Below are 25,568 nucleotides of genomic sequence, written 5' to 3'. Positions count from 1 at the left end.
TTCGCTTCTGCCAAAGTGACTGCGTTTGGCCATGGAGCACAAGCGCTGTAAAAATATCTCTTGAACAAATAAATTCATAAACTCTCGAGGAGGTTCCAGCCTGTGATTCTTGGCCTGGCCCCCGGTCAACTGTGTGCTAACCGCAAGCAGGCCTTTCCAGAAAATGTGATAGGTAAAAAAAAAACAAAAAAAACAGGTCTTACAATGGCTATATTGTAGTCTTTTAGCTCCCCCAAATTACAGTGGGTTGTGGTGGAGAGGACAAAAGTTTACTTACACTGAAAGGAAAAAAAAACGTTAGAGGCCAACCTGTATTCTTCAGTTTGCTCTGCTCTGTCACGTAAATTAAAATGATTTATTTCTCACATCCAGGTCCACTTTTTTCTACATTGAAATTTCGAACAATTACAGAATTGTTTATGGTGGCTGTTTCATAAGATTGTTAATGTTCTGGTTGAGCACCTACAGCAGAACTTAAGTGTAATAAATATATGTGAAATGTGAGCTGCTATTGCATGTATACTAGACACACACTGAATTTCATTTCTGTAGCTTATCTAATTAGGGTTGGACCAGAGCTTGTCCTTTCCCAGCACAAATGGCATGATATATTGGGCTTTTACCATGTCAAACAAACCAAAGCCTTTGTGCTCCAGTCAAAACCCACATCTCTACAGTCTAAATACACACACTGTGTATTATGTGAGGTCTAAATCAGGGCTCTACACTGCCATCTACAGTCTATTACAGAACTTTTGAAACTGATGCTGCTACAGTGTAATGCACACTACTTTAATAATAATTGTTGTTGTTGTTAAATTCTCAACACGGAGTATGTCCACAAAAGCCACACATCCCCAGTTGTGTAGTATTTTGGTGGCCTTATAATGCATATTAAAACACTATATTAATTCACATGCACATTACAGTAAAATTACAACACTATACCGTTGATAGGTTTATTTTTTCCCACAAGTGGGTAAAATTACCGTTTTAATTTCAAAACAATGTATAGCATTTTCTATGTAAAAATACACAAATGGTACATCAGCAGTTTTTATCTGGGACTATTTATAAATAATCATTTTACTTTTCTGTAATGGAAAACAAATATCCTGCAAAACAAAGTAAAATTATGGTATTTAGTCAACAAACAAATGTCTGTGGTTTGTAGGTTGACTTGTAAGAATGTAAACTGCTAGTCAATCGCCTAGTTCAACAATTTATAGCAGTAATTTGTCGCCGCACTGTGACCACAAATATTATTGCTGCTGCAGTTGTGTTAAAAATATATATATATTGGCAATGGCGACAATACCATTCCGCTGCGTCCCGGTCCTTTTTGTCGTGTCCACTTCACTGGACGGTTTGCTGACGTCACAGACTGGGCACCTGGGTAGGACATTGAAATGGCCAAGATCCTCTATAGGTCTAGAGGCAGAAGAAACCAAACCCATGTGGATTATACACGGACTGCACAATTCAAGGTGCACCACCATCCCCTGTCCGAGGTCACCATACAGCCGCACAGTGCCTCTGGCAGAGGACGGGCAGAGATGCCAAGCTTGGCTGTGTCTTGCATACTTGCCTGCGTAGGGGCTATGAGAAGTAGACTGGTTTTCCCTGTTTACACGTTATAAAAGCTTTTGCCTGAATCAGTCTACACACCCTTCCGACATAACGACTTAATTTTTATTTCACAGATCCCTATTGAACAAACACACTGGTGTTCTTCTTCTAGTATCTCTGGATCAAGGGGACGGCTGGGGATGCAGCTTTACACCGACAGACGGACTCAAATCTTGGCTTAATAAACAGTCCATGACCCCCAGCCTAGTAAAGTCCCCTCATAGTGTTAAAAAAAGTGCAAGGCGTTTGTAATTGGTGTGAAAAGCGCCTCCCAGCGAGTCTTGGTAAGGTGCCAGTTGGCGCAATTCAGCTGTTTTTGAAGAAACGTGGGACCCTGGGTCATGACATGCATATTCATGAGGAGATAAGGACCCGAGCGATAGCACAGTCAGGTGCAGAAAGGCATGCTACAGGTGTCGTGGGGAGAGAGCTAATGGAGTTGAGCACGGCTATTTTAATAACGGGGGCTGCTGCGCTGTTTGCAGCTTTCCTGTTACTGCTAATTGGGATTGTTTATTCAGAGTTAATGAACTCAGAGATCCCACCCGGGGTCTCCAACCCTGGGAGACTGCGCTTCATCCACGGTGTGTTGGTTGGGATAGCTATAGTGGTGAGTATGGGCTAATAATTGCAGACAAACTGCAACTATTATCGTTATCATCATTCATTCTTCATTCATTCATTCATTCATTCATTCATTCTTCTTCTTCTTCTTATCATCATCATCATCATCATCATCATCATCATCATCATCATCATGCAATTGATCAAATATGTCGCTACAGTTTCCAACACAGGAAGATTCTTTGGAAGTTATCCAGCTTATCGGCTAATTTGAATCTGTGCGTAAAAACGCATATTTTTCATGCGTTGCTTGCATCGGGATTTGATGATGACATGACTCTGTCAAAACTTATCAGTAAGAGATTATAGACCTTGATTTCGACGGACGTAGAAATAAATAAAAACGTTGCACAATTCAGTTAGACAAAACATTGATGTTAAGAAAGTGGTTGTGTAATGGAAACAACAGTAAATTTGCTCTCTAGCGCTGAGGACGCAGAGAATGAGTTGTATTTCGTATTTCTGCTGCGAATCGTATTTGTCATTCCTCTTACCCTTGAGCACTGATTGTGTAATTGTGTATCTACCCCACCCCCCCAGATAAGAGCACATGCATTTGTTCTCAAGGAAGGACAAATATGTAACATAAGAACTGTAGTTTTCTACCTTTTTTCCTCTTCAGGATTGTAAATTAAACACATTGTTACAAAAAATCTAAGGGAAACCCAAACAGTCTAAGTATTATACTCCAAAGTTCACTTTAGTTATTCTTTTACTAGCCTACTTCTGAATCAGTCATCCATTTTGCATTATTTAATGGATTATTAGATGTCAAACGTCCACAATGATGTAAGAGCAGGGAATCAAAGGAAGATTCAACAGTAATCTACACAAAACACAATTTTCTCTGAAGTGAATTCTAGAAAACAAAGACTCTACAGACAAAATCAATGTAGTGTCTGAAATTGTTATTATTTAATGGCTAGGGTTGGAGACTCTTTCATCAACTTTTAAAACCACACACATTTTATTTTCCTCTTGGTCTCATTTAAAAGCTATATGTGTGTTGTGTCCTCTTAACCTTGTGGCTTTAAGGCATGATGTTATAACTCCCCACAGTCCATGTGGGTAGGGGACCACATAACCAAATTTGGTCCTGAAGTCAGCAGATTGTAAAGGTCACCCTGAAATAATCATCTCATCCGTTAAACAGATAGTGTTTTGGTCTAGTGTTGAGATAATTAATCAAATTAATCAAAGCAAATGTAATCGCTATTTTAATATTCCATGATTTTTTGGGTATTCAAGTTCTTGTATTTATGACTTGTGTATACATGCACTTTGGAATGAGAACTAAGTGATTACATGTTGCTATGTAGTGAAACATAGCGGCAGACTGGGGAAAGAAAAGGAGCAAGACCACAGACAGGAGTATCAGGGCTAGAGCAGGAAACAGTTCAGGACAGCACCAGCGTTGTGTGCAGTATTTGCAGTCAGACTACTTTTGCACAGCATATTACTTACAGTCACACTGAAATATGGACCAATCAGGCAATGCCATATAGATCTCTCCTGGTCATTTCAGTAATTTGCAGATAATTTGGAAAAAAACAAAAAACACCTGACTACCCTTCCAGTCATCAAGGAATGGATTTCCCTAATTGAAAATGCTTAATAATTTTAGAAATTTGGGTTTCGGGGTGACCCGAATTAAATTAGCTGGATCAAATGGCATGGTCAATTTTGGATAACATGACAATGTGTCTAATTTCTCCCCCATGTCTTCTCCACAGGGCCGAATCCTTGAGAAGTTAGGGCTTTGCAACCAGTTGGGTTTCACTCGCTGGTTCACTTCTTGGCTCTTGATCAAGAACAAGCCTGCTCCCCCAGGGCTGCGCATCAAAGACCTGACTTTCGCCAATGTGCCTGTCAGAGTGTACGAGCCCACAGCCCCCTCGGACACCAAGCGCAGAGGCCTCGTGTATCTCCATGGCGGTGGCTGGATGATGGGGTCCATCGGTCAGTCACTCCACTTATTTAAAATTATATTGACCTATGGCACACTAATCTATGTCGAGCAGAGACTTTTCTTTTGAAAACAGACACAACAAATAATCCCATGAGTAAGGCAGAGTAAGCCCATGCAGTATGGAAGACCAACCAACTGTGTCTGCCAATATTTACTTAAAAAACCCAAACAATTGAGAAATTAGTATTCAAGCAGAGAAAGAACTTTAAAAAGAAACAAACAAACACACGGATAGAGGTTTGATTTATTTGGGGATTTATGCTCTTTTTATAGAAGTCCACACCAGACACTGGATATTTTAAGCTTAATAACTGATTTTGAGTAAATTGGCATGAATGTGTATTTATGGTTAAAATACTTTTAAGTGTTGCCTTTCTGCCTAATCTGGACACTTTGTAGTAACAGTGTTGGCACCAGGTCGAACTCTGAAGAGCTCAGAATTAAACCCCTTTGTCTTTTGATTTAATAGTTCAGTGGTTGGCATGTTTACCAATATCTTCTCTTGCATTTCAATAGATTCTTACGACGAGCTATGCAGATACATTGCCACGGAGTCTGACACCACAGTTGTATCTGTTGGGTAAGTGTACTTTAATGCTTGTCTGAATCAGTCTATCCACAGGGAACAGAAGGAGATATTTGTGAATTAATTATGGTCTTCTAAAAATGTGTATTTCATGAATGGCATGACTTTGTTTGCTTGTCCTCAACCTTAATAAACTAGTCGCACTGAGAGAGTTATGGTTTGCAAATTGACCTGCTAAGACATAAATCTGGATGAAACCAGTTTGCCTCTTGTATTATCTTTATCTGTTTCTGTTGCAGTGAATTACTTTGCCAATCTGAGCTAAGCACGATATTTAAAGACGATGTCAATTTTATTAATTTTGTTTCGTATTTTGGGGGCGTATTGCTGCCAGAGGATATTTTTATTTTTTGGGGTGCGTATTGTTGCCACGAAGAAAAAAAAAATGTAGTCCAAGACCATTTGTAGTTCTTATGGGTAATCGCGATTCGACAGAACTGGACAGGAAATGAAACTATATTGCTCCTGCGAATCGTGCTAAAAAAAAGCCTGACTTATTTCATTGTGTTGTGTCGTCATGAAACAAAAACAAAATACTGCCACAAAATATACTAATTAGAAACATGTACCAGACAAAATGCTAATAGCAAGTATAGTCGGAGTTCCCTGTTCGCCCACTCCAGCACAGTAGAGAGTTAAGCCCACTACACCGAAAAAACTGGTTTCACAACATGGCTTAACACTGTACAGATATTTTTGGATGAGTGGTTAAGTCACTTGTAACGTGCTCATATACCATATGATCCCAGTTTCACTAGCTAAACAGGAATTGCAAGTGTTTCAGACATTGTCCACTTTTACTTTAACCTTGGTGTAAAGCATGAAGATATATTACAATGTTTGAGTCACGTAAATGGAACTGTGCTCAGTATGACAACTTTCAAAAGGGTTTTAATAGAAAACATGTCAGCTTTACTTGAAGTAGCATTGTTAGTGGTGGCAGAAATAGGTAAACATGGGAAGCTACATGGGTATAAAATGCATTCACCAGGGCTTTGTGGAAACTCAAGCGGAGGAGTCATGTTACAGTGTCTCACCCAAGTAATATGTCAGTTTAAGTTTCTACCCTTCCTATCCAGTTCTGTCGTATAGTGAGATTACCCATAAGAACTGCAAATGGTCTTGGACTACAATTGTTTGTGGCAACAACACACATGAAAAAATAAAAATAAAAATAAAAATCCGCTGGCAGTAACACGCCCCCAAAATACGGATTTTTTTTTTTTTTCCCGGGTGGCAGTAATACGCTTCCATACTTTAAACTTTTCTAACTATCATTTTTTTTTGTCAACAAAACAATTCCCAATTCAGAATATCCAGAGGGTGATTTTGCTGCAGAACAAAATGTGCTTGTGATCTTCTGAAAATATGTGTCAGTGTTTAAAGGATCCACTAAGTCACAAAAACAGGTTTAGAATATATATCGTTTTAGTTTTTTTTACCCTAAACATAATTTGTGAATTCTCGCTGGATCTTATTATGAGATGAAAAACGCAACGCTGAGCAGACGGGGCCGGACAGACCTTGACTTTTTGTTCTTCTATTTATCCCGCAGGTATAGGCTAGCTCCTGAACATCGATACCCCACACAGCTGGATGACTGCCAGGCTGCCACCTGTCACTTCCTGCAGGTAGCGGACAAGGATTTCGGAGTGGATCCCCGTAGAGTGGCAGTTGGGGGGGACAGCGCGGGAGGGAACTTGACAGCTGCTCTGTGCCAGCGACTGGCAGAGAAGGAGGAACATCCTCTCACCTCACCTTGTGCCCAAATCCTGATCTACCCTGTTCTGCAGATGGCAGATTTCAACCTCCCGTCGTATCAGCAGAATCACTCTGTCCCTGTCTTGTTCCGGGACCGCATGGTGTTCTACTACCTGCACTACCTAAACGGTGACACATCTGTAGCTGAGGACGTCTTAGAAGGCAACCATGTGCCCGTTGACCTTAAGCTTAAGTACCGCAAGTGGCTGTCCCCCGACAGACTCCCCACAGAGTGCAAAGCACGTGGGTTTCACCCTAAAGTCATGAATTCCCATGATGGAGAAGTCTATGATATCATCAAGACAGGCCTGGAGCCCGGCATCTCCCCTCTGCTGGCGGAAGATGCCATCATCCGCAAGATGCCACCTGCCTTCATCCTGACCTGCGAGTATGATGTGCTGAGAGATGATGGGATACTCTTCAAGAGGCGCCTGGAGGACTTGGGCATCCCCGTCTCCTGGTACCATGTTTCCGATGGCTTCCATGGGATCGTGAGCTTCATGGACCAAGGCTGGCTGTCCTTCCCTTCGACCAAACCGGCCGTGAACAGCATTGTGAACTATGTGAAGACTCTTTGAAATGGGACAGTGTGCACAGAAATTTTAAGTCTCATGTCTCTTTACATGATAATACTTGCAATTAAATTAAGTATCTTATCTGATGTGTTAATTTATATAAAGGATCATCCAACAACTTAATATGTGAAGCTCATGAACACTACAGTATTTGTTTATCTCTGAGGATACAAATATATAGACTCATAGGTCTTGGGTATTATTTAAATGCCTGATCTTGAACTTATCCTGTTTTTCAAATGTGACGCACAAATTGAACAGCACACTATATCAATAAAATCTAATAAATCTTACAAGAATGTCTTTGTCATGTCCTTAACCCGACCTTCTCCATGATCACCGCCAGATGTCACCCTTGCCCCAGATTTGTTATGTTCTTTCCCTGGCTTTCAGTTTACCTTTACCTGATTGTAAAATAAAATTCGAGCCAAAGTCAAGTGGGGTTCAAAAAGTGTTTGTGTCTGCATTGTTAGACTCGGGGTGTGCAGGGAATTTCATGCACCTAGCGATGGTAAGACGACTTGTACTTCCTCTCCTTCCCTGTGTGCCTCCAAGTCAAAGCCATCAATAACCAGCCCATTGGTCCCAGTCCAGTTTCTCAGAGGACAATCCCCATCTTCCTGCAGGTAGGTCTAATTCACACTGAGGAACTATCTTTCCTGGTGATCGACTCCCCGGCACAGATATAATTCTGAGACTGCCCTGGCTTGCCCACCATGACCCTACCATCTCCTGGAGGGAGAGAAATACTTTCCTGGAGAAACCACTGCTTCTCAACTCAGAGGAGCCCGCTTCTTTACAAAGCTTCACTTGTGCAGCGCATACAACTTGATCCGAAACAGAGAGGGAGACTAATGGAAGACGGCTTTCATTACCAGCAGTGGCCACTATGAATATGTAATGATGCCCTTTTGATTAGTCAACGCCCCCGCTGTCATCCAAGCGTTTGTCAATGAGGTGCCGAGGAACTACTTAAACTGTTAAGTCATCATCTACATCGAACATATTTTTATCTACTCCCTGACCCTCTCAGAGCACATCTCCCACGTCCACCAAGTCCTTCAGTGTCTGTTACAGAATGGTCTTCATGTGAAAGCAGAAAAGTGCGAGTTTCACCGCCAATGCATCGGTTTTCTGGGGTACATCATTGATGCCAACTGAGTGTATATGTATCAGTATAAGGTGAGAGCTGTCAATGACTGGCCTAACCCAAAGAACTGCAATGCTTTCTTGGCTTTGCTAACTTTTCACGGCTCTTCATTAATTTCAGTTCAGTTGCCTCGCCCCTCACCTCCCTTCTCAAAGGTTCTGCCCACACCCTTTCCTGGTCTGATGCAGAAACTGATGTCTTCCTCCACCTAAAGACCTTATTCGCTACTGCTCCCATCTTGAAACATCCTGATCTCTCTTCCCTTTGTAGTTGAGGTGGATGCTTCAGAGACTGGAGTGGAAGCCGTACTTTCCCAGCAACATGGTCAATCGACCAAGCTCTACCCTTCTTCTCCAGGAAGCTCTGCTCCGCAAAGCGCAATTACGACATTGGAAACCGTGAGATCTTGGCCATCAAATTGGCATTTGAAGAATGGTGACACTGGCTGAAGGGCTCCAGATACCCATTTCTTGTCCTCACCGACCATTGTAACTTGGAGTACATCCATTTCGGAAAAAGGCTTTACCCACGACAGGCACGTTTGGTGTTATTCTTCACACATTACCACTTCACTCTTACCTATCATCCTGGCTCCAAAAACACCAAAGCAGACACCCTGTCACAACATTTTGACACAGACAATGTTATGTTCTCCATGGAACCCAATCTGCCTCATGAATTGTGGCTCCCATTAGATGGGACATTATGGATCTACGGGCTGCCAGAGGACATTGTCTCAGACCGAGGTCCCCAGTTCACTGTCTGGTCCGCCTTCTTACGATCCTTAAACATTTAATATCAGTCTCTCCTCAGGCTATCACCCACAGACCAATGGACAGATAGAGAGATTCAACCAGGAGATCGGCCATTATCCGCTGCAGCCACCACCAACAGGACTGGAGCAAGTTTCTCCCATCGGCCGAGTACACCCAAAACTCCCTTATCAACTCCTCCTAAGGTCTTGCCCCCTTTCAGTGCATTCTGGGCTACCAAACCACCATTGTCCCCTTGGTTTGGAGAGTCCACAGATGTTCCAGCGTTAGAGGACTGGTTCCGCCAAAGTGAGGACGTTTGGCAGGCAGACCGTCATCGGAGACCAGGGCAGGAGGTGTGGCTTTCCACCTGGGGCATTGGACTCCCCTCCAAAAAGTTAAATCCCCATTTTATTGGTGCCTACAAAATACACTTTGATGTATTTAACCTGGGTCCACCACCCCTGGCTGTTCCCGATGTTACAGTCTTACTATGTGTTATTTGAACTGAAAACTTTGTGATGCTATATTTTCACTTCCAAGATGATTTAAATTATGTTTTGGGTCTTTTAAATGTATGTATTTTTTTATATATATTTTTAAAAAAATCACTGATCATTACAGGAAGTAATTATATTTATAAATTTGTTCATGTTATTTTACGTTATAGCCTGTTTAAAGTTGAGGGTCCCTTTACAGAGTGCTGGCTCAAATGTAAATTCCTCTTACTGAAGAATAACAAATAAAAACAAGATTTTGAATTAGAAGGAAAATAAGAAAAGAAAAAAGAACACTTATGAGCTATTTGTAACTTTTGTTTCCAATATAATAATATGTCCTTAGTGTGTCTCTGAGCAATACACAAGTACTGTTATAAGTACTGGTACTTTACTGTAGAGATTTGGTAAAATTTGCTTTTCCCTAACTTGACTTGGTAAACGTTTGCACTTCTATGAAACGGGACACAATCTGGGGACCTCAAGTCAATGGTGATTCATGATTCAAGTGCTTGAATCTACTTTTGTCAAAAAATGAAAAATAAGAGCAACAAACCTAAAGGAGCCTCAAAAGCAACAATTAGGTTTAGGTGCCTGCGTTTGGCCACAGTACTGTAAAAATCTCTCAAACAAATTTATTCAAAAACTCTTGAGGAGGTTCCAGCCTGTGATTCTTGGCCTGGCCCCCGGACAATTGTGTGCTAACCGCAAGCATTTTCCAGAAAATGCAGTGGCTTACAATGGCTATATTGTAGTATTTTAAGATCTCCCAAATTACAGCAGGTTGTGATAGAGGACAGAAGTTGGATTGCACTGAAAGGAAAAAAAAAAAAACTTTAGAGGCCAACCTGTATTCCTCAAATTGCTCTGCTTTGTCACATAAAATAAAATGATCCTCTTTCTCACATCTTGGTCCATCTCTGCTGTATGACTTGTTTCTACAATGAAAATGAAAACTGTTACACAATTGTTTTATGGTGGCCATTATAAACTGTTTATAAATAATTTGATTGGTAATGTTCTTGTTGAGCACTTATAGCAGAACATACATCCTAGACATGCACAATAGGAAATAGGCAATTCTGGACTGGGACAAGAGCGTCACTTTTACAAAACAAAGCAAAACAAAAACAACAGGTATTCAGTTTGTTTTCCTGATTTCCATAAATAAACAGCTAAACTGCAGATCGTTTGTCGAGTGGACATATTTCAACCTCACCTCCAAAATATAAAAGTGCATAAACATGACCAGGGGTGGGTGGGGGCACGGTGCCATAGCTTGTGTTCACCTGGAAACTCCTACATCAGAGGCGGAAACGGCTGATTTCCAATGAAGATGCATATTTCTAGCAGCGCACAAATCGAGAATTGTGCATCCTCACCCATTTCAATTATAGAGGCCCACCGAAATAGATCTCTGATAGATCTTTGTGATTGACAATCACCAGAAACCACGTCTAGTTTGCTGCATAATCTCGGTTGATATGTGGTTGTGAAGCAAAGATATGTTTGAGTCCAAATCTGCCTGATTTCATGGAGATTTTGAGCTATGTTTTTTGATTTTGAAATGACTCAGAATTGCAAATTTCAGGTCTCCAATTATCAAAATCGTTTTAGTACTAATATTTACATTTATTTAAACGTTTTTTTTTTGTACTTTGTCAAATGAATGTGCTAAATATAAGCAACGGGTTATATTACTAATTCACAGAATTGTGTGTGTGTTGGAAAGGGGCATTTGAAGGTGTGAATACCTCCTCCCCCTCCCTCTGATGTCTGGACCTTGACTATACCTTGACCAAGAAATTTGGACCCTGACACAAAATAATTGAGTACTCCTGCTGTAGATGGTCTAATTAGTGTTGGACCAGAGCTCTTCCTTGCCCAGCATAAATTGCATGATTTTATTGGGCTTTTACCATGATGTCAAACAAACCATAGTTTTTGTGCTCCAGTCAAAATCTACATCTTGTGTGAGGTCTAAATCAGGGCTCTACACTGACATCTACAGTCTGTTAGAAAAACCTTGATACTGTAGCTGCTGATTACTATGGACCCTGGGTCATGTCATGCATATTCATGAGGAGATAAGGACCCGAGCGATAGCACAGTCAGGTGCAGAAAGGCATGCTACAGGTGTCGTGGGGAGAGAGCTAATGGAGTTGAGCACGGCTATTTTAATAACGGGGGCTGCTGCGCTGTTTGCAGCTTTCCTGTTACTGCTAATTGGGATTGTTTATTCAGAGTTAATGAACTCAGAGATCCCACCCGGGGTCTCCAACCCTGGGAGACTGCGCTTCATCCACGGTATGTTGGTTGGGATAGCTATAGTGGTGAGTATGGGCTAATAATTGCAAACAAACTCTATTTATGATCAGCATTTTCATCATTATTATCATGTAACTTATAAAAAGTGTCATTACAGTTTCCTGCATACGAAGAGTCTTTGGCATTTCTAAAGATTAATGGCTGATTTGAATCTGTGCGTAAAAACGCATAGTCAGATATGTCCTAGTCATATGTCAAAACATCTCAATAGGAATTACAGACATTGATTTCGAAGGACATGGAAAGGAATAAAAATGTTGCACAATACAGTTAGACAAAACACTGTTAAGAAAGTGATTTTGTAATGGTAATCAAGAACAGTAAAGGATTTGTAGATTATAAGCGCAGAGGATGCAGACAATATCTTGGATTTCTAGTGCGCCTATGTTTGTCATTGCTCTCATGAGCACTGATTGTGTATCTACCCGCCCAGATAAGAGCACATACATTTGTTCTCAAGGAAAGGACAAATATGTAACATATTGCCTCTAACATAACTGTAGTTTTCTAGCTTTGTTTTTTCTTCATGATTGTAAACTGCACGTATGGAGTATTGTACTCCGAAGTTCACTTTAGTTATTCTTTTACTAACCTACTATTAAACATGCAATGATATAAGAGCAGGGAATCAAAGTAAGATAAAGCTTAGGCCTGCAACGGGAATCTACACAAAATACAAGTACATTACAGAAAAAAAAGACATTATAGAAAAAGAAGTCTCAAAAGACTTGATTTTGAAAATCAATGTAGTGTCTGAAATTATTATTGTATAGATGGGATTGGAGACTCTTTCATCAACTTTTAAAACCACAGACAATGTATTTTCCTCTTGGTCAGATTTAAAAGCTATATGTGTGTTATGTCCTCTTCACCATGTGGATTTAAGACATGATGTTATAACCCCCCACAGTCTATGTGGGTAGGGGACCACATAACTAAACCTGGTCCTGGAAGCAGGGGCGTGTGCATATGGGAGGCATGGGGTGGCAGCTGCCACCCTTAAAATGAGCTGTGCCACCCCACTTGCCACCCCAGCTATGTTCCAAGAAAAATTAAAAACCTTGTAAATGTACTCATTGCTATTGATTCAAATATTTATAGAAGTATATTTAAATGATTTTAGAACATAAGAACATTAGAAAGTTTACATTCGCCCCATCGTGCTCGTTTGGTGTCCATTAATAACTAAGTGATCAAGGATCCTATCCAGTCTGTTTTTGAATGTTCCCACATTGTCTCTTCAGCCACATCGCTGGGGAGTTTGTTCAGATTGTGACGCCTCTCTGTGTGAAGAAGTGTCTCCTGTTTTCTGTCTTGAATGCCTTGAAGCCCAATTTCCATTTGTGTCCCCGGGTGCGTGTGTCCCTGCTGATCTGGAAAAGCTCCTCTGGTTTGATGTGCTCGATACCTTTCATGATGTTGAAGACTTGAATCAAGTCCCCATGTAGTCTCCTCTGTTCCAGGGTGAAAAGGTTCAGTTCCTCAGTCTCTCCGAGTAGGACTTTCCCTTCAGACCTGGAATAAGTCTGGTTGCTCTCCTCTGAACTGCCTCTAGAGCAGCGATATCTTTCTTGAAGTGTGGAGCCCAGAACTGTCCACAGTATCCAGATGAGCTCTAACTAGTGCATTGTACAGTCTGAACATCACTGCCCTTGTTCTCAATTCTACACTTTTGACAAGATACCCTTTTGGTTTTTTACATCATTAATGAGACACAGAACCCATGCAAAACTTCCCGGCTAGCCATTCAATTCTGAAATTGTGATTTGCTCAGTCAACAGTCTTCAGCAAACATTTACTGTAATTTCTATATTTTAGTCACTATTGTGAATTTTGTTGAACCCAAGTTAAGTCAATACAAGTTAATGTGCAACTGAATTATTTATTTTCAGTGAAGTTTGTGTCTTGGATAAATACAATTTAAGCAAGGCTGTATCTAGCTGAATCATACTGTTTAGATTTATTGTTCCAGAGTAATTTGAGTTGTAGCCTAAGTCACATTTCTAGTGAATGTTAAAATTATTTAATCCTATACACAAGCAGCAATATTATGAAAATACAGATTCAACAAACAGACCATTTTAGATATGTGTGACATTGTGCACAATGATCTAGAATCACCCACCAGAAGGAATCATGCAATTCTTGTTGTGACTATGACCACAGCGCTACATTTGTCTGCCTACAGGCCATCACAGACCTTTAATGCTGACCGACGAGGTATTTCACAATAATATCAAAATGTATTGCAATGTATCGCAGAAGTCACAGATGCTTTGATTAACCGATTCTGAAATCGGAAAGCAAATGTTTTGATTCATTCGGTTCAACATGACACCATACAATTGCTTTCTGATTTCAGAACGAAGTAAAGGCCCAACATGAGTTTACTAACTGGATTCACATGGCAAGATTTTTGGATTCCACCAGAATGTGTCCAATTTCTTTCCCTTGTCTTCTCCACAGGGACGACTCCTTGAGAAGTTGGGGCTTTGCAACCAGTTGAGTTTCAATCGCTGGTTCAGATCTCGGGTGCTAATCAAGAACAAGCCTGCTCCCCCAGGGCTGCGCATCAAAGACCTGACTTTCGCCAATGTGCCTGTCAGAGTGTACGAGCCCACAGCCCCCTCGGACACCAAGCGCAGGGGCCTTGTGTATCTCCATGGCGGTGGCTGGATGATGGGGTCCATCGGTCAGTCACTCCACTTATTTAAAAGTATATTGATCTTGGCCATACATTAGTTTATGTTCCAAATAAATCCATGTGAAAGGAAGCCCATGGTTATCTTTTTTTTTAATTAAGAACCTAATAATTGAGAAAATTGTATTCCAGCAGAGAAACAACTTTAAAAAGAAACTAAAACAACTTTTGGATAGTGGTTTGATTTATTTCTGGATTTAGGCTCTTATAGAAGCCCACACTGGATATTTTAAGCTTCATATCTTATTTTGAGTAAATTGGCATAGATGTGCATTTGGACTAAAATACTTTTATGTTTATTGGCTTTTTGCCTAATCTGTACACTTTGTACTAAAGCCTGCAGTGTTGGCTCCAGGTCATGCCTAGTAAACACTCTGTAACTCTGAAGAGATCAGAATTAAACTGATAGTTCAGTGGTTGGCATCTCAACCCAGGAATTTTACCAATATCTTCTCTTGCATTTCATCAGATACTTACGATGACCTATGCAGATACATTGCCATGCAGTCTGACACCACAGTTGTATCTGTTGAGTAAGTGTACTTTAATACTTCTCCATATAAAACATACTGTACATCCACAAGGAACAGAAGGACATATCTGTGAATTCATTATGGTGTTCTAAAAAATTGTATATAATTTGTGGTATGACTTTCTTTGCTTGTCCTCAAGTTTAATAAACTAGACATACTGAGATTTTGAACAACTGCATGTCTCTCCCTGTGTGTCTGTGTAAACAAGGTCACTGTCTCTGTCTCACTGTGCTGTGGTACCGTGCTATAGTTCAACCCTGATATCCAGAAGAACAGGGTCTGATAGAAACAGTTTTCACCAACAATTTGGACTTCATACATCGCACCCCTTATATTAAACATTACGTACGCCTTTACCCTGGTTTGATCATATATTTGTCTTCTTGACCAGTTATCAGGCAGAAACCGAGCTTCCATTATCTTTCTCTCCTGTCTGGTCTGTGCCTGTACGTATTGCCTCTCTAACACTTTTGTCCTCCTGACACACTGAGCAGAACCCCTTCAGGGCCGGACAGACCTTGAATTTTTGTTCTTCTATTTATCCCGCAGGTATAGGCTAACTCCTGAACATCGATACCCCGCACAGCTGGATGACTGCCAGGCTGCCACCTGTCACTTCCTGCAGGTAGCGGACAAGGATTTCGGAGTGGATCCCCGTAGAGTGGCAGTTGGGGGGGACAGCGCGGGAGGGAACTTGACAGCTGCTCTGTGCCAGCGACTGGCAGAGAAGGAGGAACATCCTCTCACCTCACCTTGTGCCCAAATCCTGATCTACCCTGGTCTGCAGATAGTAGATTTCAACCTCCCCTCCTACCAACAGAATCACTCTGTCCCTCTCCTGTCCCGGGACCAAACAGTGTTCTACTTCCTGCACTACCTAAATGGTGACACATCTGTAGCTGAGGACATCTTAGAGGGCAACCATGTGCCCGTTGACCTTAAGCTTAAGTACCGCAAGTGGCTGTCCCCCAACAGACTCCCCCCAGAGTGCAAAGCACGTGGGTTTCACCCTAAATTCGTCAATTCCCATGACGGAGAAGTCTATGATATCATCAAGACAGGCCTGGAGCCCGGCATCTCCCCTCTGCTGGCGGAAGATGCCATCATCCGCAAGATGCCACCTGCCTTCATCCTGACCTGCGAGTATGATGTGCTGAGAGATGATGGGATACTCTTCAAGAGGCGTCTGGAGGACTTGGGCATCCCCGTCTCCTGGTACCATGTTTCCGATGGCTTCCATGGGATCGTGAGTTTGATGGACTTGGGCTGGATGACCATCACTTCGTCCAAACCGGCCGTGAACAGCATTGTGAACTATGTGAAGACTCTTTGAAAAAGGCACAGTGTGAACTGAAGGTATCAACAGGAAAGAGTTAATCAAAAATTTGTCTCTTTAAGATACATATCTTATCTGATTTGTCAATATATATCAAGAATCATCTAGCAAATTAATATGTGAAGCTCATGAACATTACAGTATTTGCTATATCTATATATCCCCATACAAATATATAGACACAAAGGTCATGTTTAAATGCACTGATTCTACTTTTGAAATGTGACAGTCCAACAGCACTCTACATATCAATACAATACAATACATCTTACTAGGAATGTCTTACTATGTGTTATGACAAAAAATTATAATAACTGCAAACTTTGTGATGCTACAAAAATATTTGATCCCCTGCTGATTTTGTACGTTTGCCCACTGACAAAGAAATGATCAGTCTATAATTTTAATGGTAGGTGTATTTTAACAGTGAGAGACAGAATCACAACAAAAAAATCCAGAAAAATGCATTTCAAAAAAGTTATACATTGATTTGCATGTTAATGAGGGAAATAAGTATTTGATCCCCTATCAATCAGCAAGATTTCTGACTCCCAGGTGTCTTTTATACAGGTAACGAGCTGAGATTAGGAGCACTCTCTTAAAGGGAGTGCTCCTAATCTCAGCTCGTTACCTGTATAAAAGACACCTGTCCACAGAAGCAATCAATCAATCAGATTCCAAACTCTCCACCATGGCCAAGACCAAAGAGCTGTCCAAGGATGTCAGGGACAAGATTGTAGACCTACACAAGGCTGGAATGGGCTACAAGACCATCGCCAAGCAGCTTGGTGAGAAGGTGACAACAGTTGGTGCGATTATTCGCAAATGGAAGAAACACAAAATAACTGTCAGTCTCCCTCAGTTTGGGGCTCCATGCAAGATCTCACCTTGTGGAGTTTCAATGATCATGAGAACGGTGAGGAATCAGCCCAGAACTACACGGGAGGATCTTGTTAATGATCTCAAGGCAGCTGGGTCCAAAGTCACCAAGAAAACGATTGGTAACACACTATGCCGTGAAGGACTGAAATCCTGCAGTGCCCGCAAGGTACCCCTGTTCAAGAAAGCACATGTACAGGCCCGTCTGAAGTTTGCCAACATCTGAATGATTCAGAGGAGAACTAGGTGAAAGTGTTGTGGTCAGATGAGACCAAAATCGAGCTCTTTGGCATCAACTCAACTCGCCGTGTTTGGAGGAGGAGGAATGACCCCAAGAACACCATCCCCACTGTCAAACATGGAGGTGGAAACATTATGCTTTGGGGGTGATTTTCTGCTAAGGGGACAGGACAACTGCACCGCATCAAACCTCCTTCCCTCAGCCAGGGCATTGAAAATGGGTCATGCATGGGTATTCCAGCATGACAATGACCCAAAACACACAGCCAAGGCAACAAAGGAGTGGCTCAAGAAGAAGCACATTAAGGTCCTGGAGTGGCCTAGCCAGTCTCCAGACCTTAATCCCATAGAAAATCTGTGGAGGGAGCTGAAGGTTCGAGTTGCCAAACGTCAGCCTCGAAACCTTAATGACTTGGAGAGGATCTGCAAAGAGGAGTAGGACAAAATCCCTCCTGAGATGTGTGCAAACCTGGTGGCCAACTACAAGAAACGTCTGACCTCTGTGATTGGCAACAAGGGTTTTGCCATCAAGTACTAAGTCGAAGGGGTCAAATACTTATTTCCCTCATTAACATGCAAATCAATGTATAACTTTTTTGAAATACATTTTTCTGGATTTTTTTGTTGTTATTCTGTCTCTCACTGTTAAAATACACCTACCATTAAAATTATAGACTGATCATTTCTTTTTCTGTGGGCAAACATACAAAATCAGCAGGGGATCAAATACTTTTTTCCCCCACAGTATATATACACAGATGAGTGACACATTAAAGGAAAAACATGAGCATCACGGTCACGAATGTACACTGGATTTCGAAGAACAATAAGCAGAAGAACATAAGAAAGTATCCAAACGAGAGGAGGCCATTCTCCCCATTGTGCTTGTTGGGTGTCCATTAATAACTAAGTGATCAAGGATCCTATCCAGTCTCTTTTTTAATGTTCCCAAATTGTCTCTTCACACACATCGCTGGGGAGTTTGTTCAGATTGTGACGCCTCTCTGTGTGAAGAAGTGTCTCCTGTTTTCTGTCTTGAATGCCTTGAAGCCCAATTTCCATTTGTGTCCCCGGGTGCGTGTGTCCCTGCTGATCTGGAAAAGCTCCTCTGGTTTGATGTTGTCAATGCCCTTCATGATTTTGAAGACTTGAATCAAGTCTCCCTTAGTCTCCTCTGTTCCAGGGTGAAAAGTTTCAGTTCCTCAGTCTCTCAGTAGGACATTCCCTTCAGACCTGGAATAAGTCTGGTTGCTCTCCTCTGAACTGCCTCTAGAGCAGCGATATCTTTCTTGAAGTGTGGAGCCCAGAACTGTCCACAGTATCCAGATGAGCTCTAACTAGTGCATTGTACAGTCTGAACATCACTGCCCTTGTTCTCAATTCTACACTTCTGACAATATACCCTAACAGTTTGTTTGCATTTTTTATTTCTTCCCCACATTGTTTGGATGGAGAAAGTGAGGAGTCCACATAGACTCCTAGGTCTTTCTCATGCGATACTTCATCTAGATCTGTACCTCCCATAGTGTAATTATAGTGGATATTTTTGTTACCTGCATGTATTACCTTGCACTTGTCCACAAAGTCCCTTTGAATAGCCTGTGCTTCCAAGATTGTATCTGCTGAGCCACCTATTTTAGTATCATCTGCAAATTTGACAAGTTTGCTAACTATCCCAGAGTCCAGATCATTAATATAGATTAGAAAAACCAAGGGCCCTAGTACTGATCCCTGTGGAACTCCACTAACAACCTCACTCCAGTTAGAGGCAATTCCTCTAATCGACACCCTCTGTTTCCCATACATCAGCCAGTTCATAATCCATCTACTTACATTACCCTGAATGCCTATAGCTTCCAATTTGAGGATCAGTCTTTGGTGTGAACCTTATCAAAAGCTTTTTGAAAATCTAAGTATATCATATCATATGCTTTCACATGATCTACAGCTGCAGTTGCATGTTCAAAAAAACTCCAATAAATTAGTAAGACATGATCTTCCTCGTCTAAACCCATGTTGACTATCACCAAGAATATGGTTTTCATTAAGATGCTCTTCTAATTTCTGTCTAATAATTTGTTTCAAAATTGTACAAGAAATACAGGTGAGACTGATTGGTCTGTAATTTCCTGGCTCAGTTTTGTCCCCTTTCTTGTGGATTGGTTTGACATTTGCTGTCTTCCAGTCAGTTGGCACATCCCCTGTTCTAAGTGTCATTTGGAATATTTTAGTTAGCGGCCTATGAATAATTTCCCTAATTTCTTTAAGTACTGTTGGAAATATACCATCTGGCCCAGGTGATTTGTTTGTTTTTAATTCTGCTGCTCCCTTTAGTACCTCCTCTCAATTTATCTTGATATCTCTTAGAGTTTAACTGGACAGTTTGTTAACCTGTGGCATGTTATCTGTTTTTTCTTTTGTAAAAACCTCAGTGAAATACTAATTTAGGTTTACCACGAGAAGAAACCTTTCTAGGGGCAACACTTATTAGCTATTTGTAACATATATTATTCAACTTCCAGTATAATAATATGTCCTTAGTGTGTCTATACACCCTGAGCAATAACATACACTGATCAGCCATAACATTATGACCACTGACAGGTGAAGTGAATAACACTGATAATCTCGTTATCACGGCAACTGTCAGTGGGTGGGATATATTAGGCAGGAAGTGAACATTTTGTCCTCAAACTTGATGTGTTAGAAGCAGGAAAAATGGGCAGCGTAAGGATCTGAGCGACTTTGACAAGGGCCACATTGTGATGGCTAGACGACTGGGTCAGAGCATCTTCAAAACTGCAGCTCTTGTGGGGTGTTCCCGGTCTGCAGTGGTCAGTACCTATCAAAAGTGGTCCAAGGAAGGAAAAGCGGTGAACCGGCGACAGGGTCATGGGTGGCCAAGGCTCATTGATGCACGTGGGGAGGGAAGGCCAACAGACGAGCTACTGTAGCTCAAATTGCTGAAAAAGTGAATGCTGGATCTGATAGAAAGGTGTCAGAACACACAGTGCATCGCAGTTTGTTGCGTATGGGGCTGCGTAGCCGCAGACCAGTCAGGGTGCCCATGCTGACCCCTGTCCACTGCCGAAAGCGCCTACAATGGGCACGTGAGCATCAGAACTGGACCACGGAGCAATGGAAGAAGGTGGCCTGGTCTGATGAATCACGAGTTCAAGGTGTTGACTTGGCCTCCAAATTCCCCAGATCTCAATCCAATCGAGCATCTGTGGGATGTGCTGGACAAACAAGTCCGATCCATGGAGGCCCCACCTCGCAACTTACAGGACTTAAAGGATCTGCTGCTAACATCTTGGTGCCAGATACAACAGCACACCTTCAGAGGTCTAATGGAGTCCATGCCTCGATGGGTCAGGGCTGTTTTGGGACCTACACAATATTACGCAGGTGGTCATAATGTTATGGCTGATCGGTGTACATACAAAAACATACTGGATCTACAAACTGGTACTTTTTGATTTTCTTTACCTTGGCTTGGAAAAAGTTTGAACGAAATGGGACACAAGTCAATGGTGACTCATGATTCTACCATGTTTTAAATACCATATAACTAAGTTAAAGTGTTTGGATCTACTTTGGGTCATAGAATGAAAATGAAGAGCAACAAACCTAAAGTAAACACAAGATCAAAAATTAGGTTTTACAATTTCAAAGTAATTGCGATAATAGAACAATTGCGGAGCACGTAGAAGATTCAGAGCCGCTCGTGAGTGACATCAGCTCAGTTCCAGCAGGCCTTCTCACTCGACCTCTGACCGCAGCTTAGAAATGCCGTTGCCAGGGGAGGATGTTTGTTGTGTCTATGGCAACCCTGTTGTTTTTCTAATTAAATTCACAGACACAAGTGGGAAGAAGTCGTATCTCTTCCTGCCAGTTTTGATGACTCATAGGTTTGAAATCCAGCTCTGGTATTGACACCTCTGAACAGGCTGAAGTTAACGTTGTGCAGTGGGCAGGTATGGCAGGAGCTCAAAGCGACCCTCACAAGTGGAAGATGCCCGGCTGGAGAATAGAGCAGAAGTATTCTAATAAAGTTCTCCTTGGAAACTGGGTGGAAGAAAGGCTGCAGGTATGGTGTATGCCTTTAGTACAGACAGACTGTGTTCAAACTTGTTTTTAACACAGCCTTAGGTGATAAAATTTCTTTTGTTAGAAACATATACAAATGTCAGTGTATTCGCATGGAATTACAGTCTTTTCATATATGTATACAACATGAAGGGTTAATCTAAAGATACACCAAAGCACTGAACAGCTAATATTAATTCATAGTAAAGTGCAAGCATATTACCGATATTTTATTGCTGTTAGTGTTGTGTTGTAACTGCCCAATTAGACACTATCGCTTGGCCCTCCGTATGTGTTTACACAAAGTATGTCACAGTTCATTAACCACTCAATGAGCAAATACATGGAATTTAAGCTTCTCAAATGAGAATGAGTAAATCTGTCCCATCATTTTCCTTTATGAGTTTCTTTTTTTTGGTAACAGACAATACTTTCAGCTGCCTTTGGGTCAAAACCTTGTTCGGATCTTTCCCTGCTGAGGAATATTTTGGTTTCTGGGAACATTGTGAAATGCAGATCTTTCTATTCACACGGCACAGCTGAACCTCAGCATTTTACTCAAGTTAAAACAAAATAAAATGAATGACAGGCTCTCCTCGGTACAGCAGGCCTGGCAGTATCGCCCTTTTGATGGAGTACACCCTGCAGTTTTGTCTTGGGCTCAGGCGAAGTGATGTTTCACAAATGTGATGTGAATGTGCTGCTCGAGAACACAGTGAAGCTGTCATGTCTCTGGGATCCGTCTCATCCCTCTCCCTGTGCATTCCTCCCGCTTCCCTCGCTTTGTTTTTGCAGTTCAATCGACAGCATCAGACTGCCAGCAGCAGCCACCGCCTGGACTACCGACCCCACCGAGACAGCCGGCCCGATACTATAATGAGGAGTGCAGCCATTCGGAGAGCAGAGGTACCCCCTTTATCTCAGTCAGATGCCCATCTTTCCCCAATTACTTTCATCTAGACTCTGCAACATTCCTTGCCAATTGAATATGTTAATTGTCTGGAATGTCATGTTGTACCTTTCCACCCTGAAATGCTGATGTTTAATTGGTGGCTGGTCAAGTTGCACCTCCTGGCTCTATATTGTACTTTTACCTTTTTTAAAACTGACGTTTCTCAGAGGTAAAGGAAAAGTTTCTCTAAAAGTATTTTGTCTTTTTATGTGTCTTCTCAACCCACAAAATAGACACAAAGTAAATTTCTACTGTTAATCTGGCTACATATGATTTCCTTTTCGTTTGGTGTTGCTCTACAACACCCAAAGTTTAAATGCAAACTTTTAATGCGTGTCATACAAAAAATTGAACCTGAAAAATAATTAATTTATGAACCTCTCGTGTCAGATAGATATCAGATTGGCCAAAAGGGCATAATAGGAGACTGTCACATTTAAAAAGTGTAGTGGTCAGGACTCTGGCTTCCTGAGATGAGAATTGTGGGTTTAACCACAGGTGGGGGATACCGCTGGTGAAATATAATAATGATTTTTCTGGGTTTACCGGGTTTTTTAGGGTCTTCCCCAGAAGCTAATTCTCTCTCATCACAGCCCCCCTCACTCTCACTACCTGGTGTCTCTGTATGATGAAGTGTATAACCGCAAGGGAAACTGCACCCTGCCCCCTCTACGCTCCTGGGATGGGGACAAGTTGGCCTGGGTGCCCGAGAGGACAGACCACCCCGTGCAGGGTAGGTAGCACGAGATAGCTGCTCGCTTTGTCTACCTCCATTGACACTAACAATGCCTCATATTGGCTGAATTTGGCCCTACTGCTCTGTGAAAGCACCCCGGGGAGCGGCAACCCCTGCCAAGCCCCAACCATAAAACAACAGGACAAAGCTATTGAATGCACCATATATACGTATGTCTTGCCAGGGAGCTGAGACACTGGATTCAGAGGTGTTTCCTTCCTGTCGTTTATTTCTCCAAGATCCTCCTACCAATTTCGGGCTCCTGCAGTCGCGCCTCTCTCGGTGGAACCGCCAGGAGGCCCCCTTCCGGCTCCAGAGCGTGTACAGGACCTCGTTCCCACACCACCCCTCCGCGGCCTTCTCCCAGCCCCGCTTCGCCACTGCCCGTCGCCAGCTCTCCAGCCACCTGCACATCCACAACAGAGTCAACAAGGATCTGGACCTGAAGGACAGACCCTGCCGACAGGTGCCCGACAGCCTGCCTTGTGTGCCGCTGGGTGGGACTGCGGCCCAGAGCACCGCCTAGACTGACCCATCGATCACAGAGATCAGCATTGCTTTCAGAAGTCAAGAACTGTGCTAGAAATACACTATTAAAGAAATTCAACCTGGGATCCAGTTGCCATATTCCTGTGCTTTACTTCATTAGTTAATATAGTGCCTTTCGTTCAGAAGAGACACACAGGCATTCTGTACATCATTAAATATTGTTATTCATATATAGGAGAGAAATGCTGTATAAATACTAAAAGTACACATACCATAACCTAAACTTAGAAACTTTTACCAACTCTGTAAAACCTTAATTGAAGGTGGCATAAGAGATACGGTCTCCCTTCAATATGTCATGATTCCCAAACTGTGTTTTTCACACCTCAGCTCCACGGTTCTCTGGATGCCGTCTACTTTAGCAATCATTTCTCCCTGTTAATACCCATTACAGAGCAGCCTCTAGGTGTCAGCGGTGTCCAGCTTGTCTTCGCTGACAGTCTGCGCAGCCCTGGCTGAAACAGATGAGGAGGGAGCAGCAGGTGACAGATTACGAGAGCGAGAGGGGAATGAGAGACTTCTCTACCTCCCTGTACGCTTGGTGATTAATTCAGGAGGATCAAAGGTCCATATGCCGGCCAGTTCTGTGCCTCTCAGTTCTCCTGCTGTCAGCTCACCGATGACCCTCCACCTGTCTCTCCCTGACTGCCATCTTGTGTGCAGATATTGCTGGACTGCTACACAACACTACAGTACACTAGGACGACACTGTTTTTGTACCAGCTTGTTTTGATGTTAGCGGTTGTGTGGTTTTGCTGCTGCATCACTGTGGCCTTGGTTTTGCAGACAGCATTTTAAAACACATTCATTTGTAGAGTAAGATCTTGTTCTGGAAACTACCATCTAATTGAGAAATATATTATATATACAGCATATATATATATATATATATATATATATATATATATATATATATATATATATATATATATATATATATATATATATACACTCACCTAAAGGATTATTAGGAACACCATACTAATACTGTGTTTGACCCCCTTTCGCCTTCAGAACTGCCTTAATTCTATGTGGCATTGATTCAACAAGGTGCTGAAAGCATTCTTTAGAAATGTTGGCCCATATTGATAGGATAGCATCTTGCAGTTGATGGAGATTTGTGGGATGCACATCCAGGGCACGAAGCTCCCGTTCCACCACATCCCAAAGATGCTCTATTGGGTTGAGATCTGGTGACTGTGGGGGCCAGTTTAGTACAGTGAACTCATTGTCATGTTCAAGAAACCAATTTGAAATGATTCGACCTTTGTGACATGGTGCATTATCCTGCTGGAAGTAGCCATCAGAGGATGGGTACATGGTGGTCATAAAGGGATGGACATGGTCAGAAACAATGCTCAGGTAGGCCGTGGCATTTACACGATGCCCAATTGGCACGAAGGGGCCTAAAGTGTGCCAAGAAAACATCCCCCACACCATTACACCACCACCACCAGCCTGCACAGTGGTAACAAGGCATGATGGATCCATGTTCTCATTCTGTTTACGCCAAATTCTGACTCTACCATCTGAATGTCTCAACAGAAATCGAGACTCATCAGACCAGGCAACATTTTTCCAGTCTTCAACTGTCCAATTTTGGTGAGTTTGTGCAAATTGTAGCCTCTTTTTCCTATTTGTAGTGGAGATGAGTGGTACCCGGTGGGGTCTTCTGCTGTTGT

The 25,568-nt window shown here is 42.0% G+C and overlaps 3 protein-coding genes across 3 annotated transcripts; all 3 read left to right on the top strand.

Annotated features, from left to right (window-relative positions):
• The first annotated feature begins 1,976 nt into the window (after nucleotides 1–1,976).
• On the top strand, nucleotides 1,977–7,443 carry aadacl4 (arylacetamide deacetylase-like 4). Its single transcript, XM_066691063.1, has 4 exons — nucleotides 1,977–2,239; nucleotides 3,987–4,212; nucleotides 4,739–4,802; nucleotides 6,364–7,443. Exons 1-4 carry the CDS (start codon nucleotides 2,063–2,065, stop codon nucleotides 7,145–7,147), a joined length of 1,251 nt encoding a protein of 416 aa, XP_066547160.1. The 5' UTR covers nucleotides 1,977–2,062; the 3' UTR covers nucleotides 7,148–7,443.
• Nucleotides 7,444–11,629: 4,186 nt separating this feature from the next.
• On the top strand, nucleotides 11,630–16,831 carry LOC136713905 (arylacetamide deacetylase-like 4). Its single transcript, XM_066691154.1, has 4 exons — nucleotides 11,630–11,876; nucleotides 14,338–14,563; nucleotides 15,042–15,105; nucleotides 15,655–16,831. Exons 1-4 carry the CDS (start codon nucleotides 11,700–11,702, stop codon nucleotides 16,436–16,438), a joined length of 1,251 nt encoding a protein of 416 aa, XP_066547251.1. The 5' UTR covers nucleotides 11,630–11,699; the 3' UTR covers nucleotides 16,439–16,831.
• A 4,162-nt stretch (nucleotides 16,832–20,993) lies between these two features.
• cfap107 (cilia and flagella associated protein 107) lies at nucleotides 20,994–24,269 on the top strand. The gene is made up of 4 exons (XM_066691155.1): nucleotides 20,994–21,650; nucleotides 22,445–22,555; nucleotides 23,160–23,334; nucleotides 23,577–24,269. The coding sequence occupies exons 1-4, from the start codon at nucleotides 21,540–21,542 to the stop codon at nucleotides 23,861–23,863; spliced, it is 684 nt and encodes a 227-aa protein (XP_066547252.1). The 5' UTR covers nucleotides 20,994–21,539; the 3' UTR covers nucleotides 23,864–24,269.
• The last annotated feature ends 1,299 nt before the right edge of the window (nucleotides 24,270–25,568 follow it).

The sequence above is a fragment of the Amia ocellicauda genome, chromosome 18, assembly GCF_036373705.1.
Source record: "Amia ocellicauda isolate fAmiCal2 chromosome 18, fAmiCal2.hap1, whole genome shotgun sequence".
Classification (NCBI taxonomy): Eukaryota; Metazoa; Chordata; class Actinopteri; order Amiiformes; family Amiidae; genus Amia; species Amia ocellicauda.
Note: the sequence above shows the minus strand (reverse complement) of the source record. Positions and strands in the feature narration are given on the sequence as shown.